The 6,000-nt window shown below is 32.7% G+C and overlaps 1 protein-coding gene across 1 annotated transcript in view; it reads right to left on the bottom strand.

The window, feature by feature from the left end:
* Nucleotides 1–1,296: 1,296 nt before the first annotated feature.
* Nucleotides 1,297–6,000, bottom strand: part of LOC134689676 (uncharacterized) — a 70,105-nt gene continuing 65,401 nt past the window's right edge. The window contains exon 9 of the mRNA XM_063549642.1: nt 1,297–2,495. Coding sequence (XP_063405712.1) covers nt 1,444–2,495 — 1,052 coding nt within the window. The 3' untranslated portion in view covers nt 1,297–1,443. The remainder of the gene's footprint in view (nt 2,496–6,000) is intronic.

The raw sequence follows: 6,000 nt of genomic DNA, 5'->3' as shown, positions 1-6,000 counted from the left end.
GTCTTTTGTGGATGTACGTCTCATTGACAATAATACCACATCTTCTTTTTTATATTTCCTTATTTTTATGCATATTGTGGCATTTAGGTCGTCCGTAGACCCTCTTATGGTCATTGCGAATCAAAATATAGCTATAGTGTCACGGTAATTTTTTTTTATATTTATTTCACTATTCACCGCTTCAATTTGAATAATGAAACATAAACCATTTCCTTATTCATTATTCATTTTTCAATATTGAATAGTGAATAATGAACTATTTAATTTTTCATTATTGAATAATGAATAATGAACTATGAATAATGGACGTACTTCAGCCCGGTTACTAAAATTGAAATGAAATGGGGAATGTGTCAAAGAGACAACAACCTGCACCGACCATAGAGCAGACAACAACTGAAGGCCACCAACGGGTCTTCAATGCCGCGAGAAACTTCAACACCTGAGGCATCTTTCAGTTGGTCCTTAATCAAATTAATCAAATATGTATACAGTACTAGTTCAGTAATATTTGGCGTCATACTAAACTTATACACAAGAAACTAAAATTAAAAATCATAAAAAGAACTATTAAACCAAGGTCAGAGGTTCCTGACTTAAATGCTGAGGGGTTAAACAATCTTTTTTGAAATCTCAACCCTGTTTTTGGTAACAGCATATGATGTAATATTCATTTCATCAAGATATAAATATGATACCAAAAAACCTACTGCGGTATAAAAAAAACAAAAAAAACACTATTTAATCGTTGCTAAGCACTGTTTTTTGTTGCTAATCTTTTTATCAGCATGATATACAATTGACTGACTTTCATTTCTTATTTCTAGTTATTCTTGCATGTTTAACCTTTCTATAAACCTGGTTTTACTCTAATTTGTACAATTAAGAATATAAAGGGTTTTCTGTGTTCAATTTGATTTCCATCTTTTTCGGCTGTTGCTAAGCAACATTTATGTTGCTATGGTCAATATCATTTTCTTGAAAAAATAATGGTGACTCAGACATCATATATATGAATGAAAAATCATTTACGGTAGCTAAATCTTTAAATATTGCTATATTTATACCTCATATGGCCGAAATTACAAATTTTCGAACCGTTGCTAGGCAAGATTTTTGTTGCTAGGTTGTTGCTAAGCATTTTTTAAAACTGAAATTGAAGTGAATTTTTCTTCACAAACTCAAGTTGTTGTTAAACAAACAATACTATTTTGAATTATGCTAATGTGTAATGAGAAAGCAATGCATATGTGATAATTTGGCTTTTTATTAAAACCGTTGCTAGGCAACATTCCTTTGACCGGAACATAAAAAAATCATAGTTTTTAAGAGTTTCTATCCAAAGGCTATCAATGATGTATATATAAACTTATATGGGAGGTGGGCCAAAAACGCCTCTTATCATACCTTGTCCTTTCACAACTGTACTATTTGTTTTATTCACTAAAGTAGTTCAAAATGTTTTTCACTAAACTCCCCCGTTTTCATGTTTCTTGCTCTGAATATCAGTTCATTACCACCAAATATCATTGTTTTTTCAATTTCAAGAGTCTCTCCTTTTTTTAGGGGAGGTATTAGGACGACGAGATTCCCAAGGCATTTGCAACTAGGATCAGTGACATATCGGGGATTCGTGTCATCTGAAATGTATACTGTACACTCTAGGGTGGTTTCGTCTGTTTTCATTTCCTGAAATATTTTTCGAGAAGAATGTCCGTCTTCTACTTCGTCTCCTTTGACTGCAAATTTATAAAAGACATCTTTGCAAATATCAATTCCATCAATTCGTACTCGTTTGGTTTCTAGGTGTACTGCAGCATCCCACTCAGACCAGCTTTGTATTCCGAAAGTTTTTGTTAATATTCGAGCTGTTATAATCTTTGGTTGATGTCCGAATAAAACAGCACCTCTTAAGACAGCCAGGTTAGCTTCGAAAGGAATAAAAAAATTCATTTTTGGGAAGTTCTGTTTTATTGCCGTTTGGACTAGCTCACATTCAGAAAATCCACCTACCATTTGGATATGATGTAGGTCTGAGAGTTTTGGATGTTTAAATAGTTTATCAAGATGTTTTACTATTAAATCTATATATGGCTGGAAAAGCATTCGGAAAATGTCCGGTTTTACATAAAGTTTCTGTATCTTACATGAAACAGATTCCTTATAAATCGACTTCTGAATGGCATCGGCCACTGAAGTGCAATGTTTCTGTGTTATTTCTAACAAACCCACAGGTAGAGTAATAACAATATCAGTACTGTATTCTGAAGTAATTGTTCTTTTTTTCACCTCAAATTCATGCAATAGATCTTTGTAATCTGTAGGCGTAGTTGAACGAAGTTCACCAATGACTTTTTTAGTGAATATAGAGTTTAAAAATTCTAGATAAGCTCTGTCAACAGATGTGCAGCCCCAATAACCCCCACTAGGTGGAACACCTTCGTCCAGGGAACCATCAGACTGGCTTTCATGTACGGTTATATCTGCAGTGCCACCTTAAATTGAAAGATGATTGATTGACTTAAACCAAACTTTTTCAGACATATAATATCGAATATTGGTGACATTGGAACATGGGAACATTTTCAATACAAATTTACTTTTAAATTAACATATTCTTTTTCTGATAAAATTGAACGTTGTGTTCGTCATCTATTCTTCTGTTTGTCCGTATCGTACCAAGTCAACATTTTTAGTAATTTAGGTTTATTTTGCAAAGTTATTATGTTGTCATTTTAATGTTATATTTAACATTGCCATTAAAGTGCGAGGTTTGGCATGCCACAAAACCAGGTTCAACCCACAATTTTTTTCTTTAAAAATGTCCTGTACCAAGTCAGGAAAATGGCCATTGTTATATCATAGTTCGTTTCTGTGTGTTTAACATTTTAACGTTGTGCATCCGTTGTGTCATTTTTTTTCTCTTATATTTGAGTGTGAATTCACATTACTACAAGACGTGTCAAAGAACTGTTTCTCATATATACTTTATTAGGTTTTGACTCAGATTCATATGTGCAATCAATAAATCATAAAAGTACCCTCTGACTGCTTCAGCTAGTTACTTTAAACTTATTGCGAAATAAACTTAAACATAAGCATTTTATGTAATCTACCTCAAATTTTGGATTTGACGAAAAACGAATCATTGTGTCCTATGATGAGGTATTTTATTATTAAAAATAGGTTTTCACGAATTTTCCTTCAGTATTTTTTTTATTGAAAATACTTTTTGTAGTTATGCATACAAGTCTGTTATTTATGGAGATAACGCGGTGTCATCTTTACAAAATTTCCAAAGTCTGAAAAGAACAAATTTGATTGAATTTTACTAGACATTCTTCTTCTTCCGAAATGCTTATAAAAATCCTTGACAAAATCTGAATTTGTCTTTGATAAGTACCAGGATTCTATACATTGCTCTCTTTTATTTGTAGCATGAACTGATTTTACCCGAGATATGTCTTGACAGTTACAATATTGTCTAAAATTTTCTATGCATTTTCTAGACAGTCTGATAAGTGTCTGGATCAGTCTCGACCTATTCTAGACTTTATTTGTGTCGAAAAGTCTAGACATATTCCTGACATTTCTAATGGTTTCTGAAAATGTGTCGAACATTCTTGACATTTTAAAATATGTCTAAATATTTCTAAACATATGCTTGACGGTCTTGGAAATGTCTTTACAATGTCTCCACACTATTTCGTCTGAATTGTATATCGACACATTCCTAACAGCCTTAACCGTTCTGATACTGTTCTATACTCATTTATTACCGCTAAAAAAACTTACAAGAATTATAATACAATAAATGAATGCATTTCTAAATTGAAAAAAAAAAACACAGGTCAAACGTTTCAATAATCAAAATGAATATTGATTCAATATAAAATGTTTAAAAAACTCACAAATACACATGCAATATTTTTCTATTTCTATTCAAAACAATGAAAATTTATGTACACAACTAACGAATATATATGCAATAGTTTTCTATTTATTTTCAACAACAAAAGTTCATGTCCAAAACTTACCAATATTAGGCAATTTCTATATATTTTCAAAACATTTAAAAAAAATTAGAAACAATATTATATGTATATATATAGTTATCATAGGTACCAGGTTTATAATTTGACACGCCAGACGCACGTTTTGTCTACATAAGACTCATTAGTGACGCTCATATCAACATATTTATAAAGCCAAACAAGTACAAAGTTGAAGAGCATTAAGGACCCAAAATTCAAAAGAGTGTGCAAAATACGGCTTAGGTCATCTATTCCTTGGATAGGAAGATCCTTAGTTTTTCGCAGAAAAATTGTTTTGTAACAGGAAATTTATAAAAAATGACAAAAAAAATACAGAAACCTTCTCAACTTATGGTCAAAACAAACAAACATAATTCCGCAAAAGAACTAAATAAAACCATGTCATAACTTTGATAAAGACTAAGCTGTTTGATGATGACTTGTATTTATTAAGTCTGTTTTGTTCACACATCGTTGTTGATATAACGGAGTTTGATGTGTTGTCCATTCGTTTGATGTGTTTTGTCATTTGATTTGACAATTGATTAGGGACTTTACGGAGTTCAGTATTTTGTTATTTTACTTTTTAAGTAAACATAGCCCTACCTCATTAAACAGGCATTTCGTATAATATGGTAAGTTTTTTATGTTTTCTACATACACTTCATTGACGGTGGACGTTTATGAGAAAACATCGGACGTTTAAGCGCCAATGAATATATAAGAAGGGGGATGAGGTATGAATGTTTATGAGAAAACTATCCAACAAAGACTATTTAAGTTAATTAATATACGTGCCAGATTTTAACTGAAATTAGCGAAAATTTAAGTGATCAATACCAAATTTAAGCTCAAGATTTTAAACCCCTTTTTCAGTGAAATTATCAATAGAAATAAAAAGATGTATGAGTGACATGAGATACCTCTCCATCAAAGTCACAATGTGTAAAAGTATACAATTATAGGTAAAATAAACGCTTTCAGCACGAAGCCTTGACTAACACCGAATAGCCAGCAAATAAAAGGCCTCAAATTAAAAGTGTCAAGCAATTCAAACAGTAGACCAACCAAAATTCCCTTTTTTACGCCAGAAATTATAAATAATAAATAATAAATGTAAATTCTAGTGGAATGAATAAATTGCAATATAAAAAAAGTATTTCCATGACAATACAGCAATACAAATCCCAATGGTTAACTCAAATGTTACAAGCCCGTTCTATTATAGCCTTGAATCTATATCCTACAAAACGTACGTACTGTGCTCCTTATATATATTGTTTAAAAAATTGCAAAGGAACTTTTTCTTCTCTTTTAGAGTATATATCTCCCAATTGATACGATATTCCCGTTATTGTATTTCCTATCATGATTTTCGTAATACAGGGTTGCTGCTCACAAGGAAGCTATTAAAGCAAGAGTTCCAAATGGTGAAGTTGAAATCATCCCTTCTTAAATTTTACATTTTCACAGATGATATCGGATATGTTCCTTACGTCGTAACTACTATCCCCTTCTCTTTCATGAATGTGACCTACCGAATTAGACTATTTACCGGATTTTTTATAACGTGAGCAACACGACGGGTGCCACACGAAGAGCAGGATCTGCTTGCACATGAGATCACCCCAAGTTTTTGGTGGGGTTTCGTGTTGCTACTTCTTAAGTTGTTTAGGTTGTGTCATGTGGACTTATGTTTGTCTGTTTGTCTATTCCATTTTTGGCCAATGCGTTGTCAGTTTATTTTGTTTTGTCCCAAAGGGTAACTGGGGAAACGAAATATGGTCTTCTCCCGACCGGCAGTAAAACACTCGCCAAAGTGGAGCGTCCGTTTGTCTGTGTGGGATGAATCAAGTTTGCAGCCACGTCCGGTCAGAATTTGGACGTTAAATCCGGTGCCTCGTTTAAAGAGAGTGCCACGCTCTTTGCACGTTAAGAAGCCTTGCGACAACTCTTTGAGGGGTCC

Source organism: Mytilus trossulus, chromosome 11 (genome assembly GCF_036588685.1).
Source record: "Mytilus trossulus isolate FHL-02 chromosome 11, PNRI_Mtr1.1.1.hap1, whole genome shotgun sequence".
NCBI lineage: Eukaryota > Metazoa > Mollusca > Bivalvia > Mytilida > Mytilidae > Mytilus > Mytilus trossulus.
The sequence above is the reverse complement of the archived record's forward strand: the minus strand, read 5'-3'. Positions and strand labels throughout refer to the sequence as shown.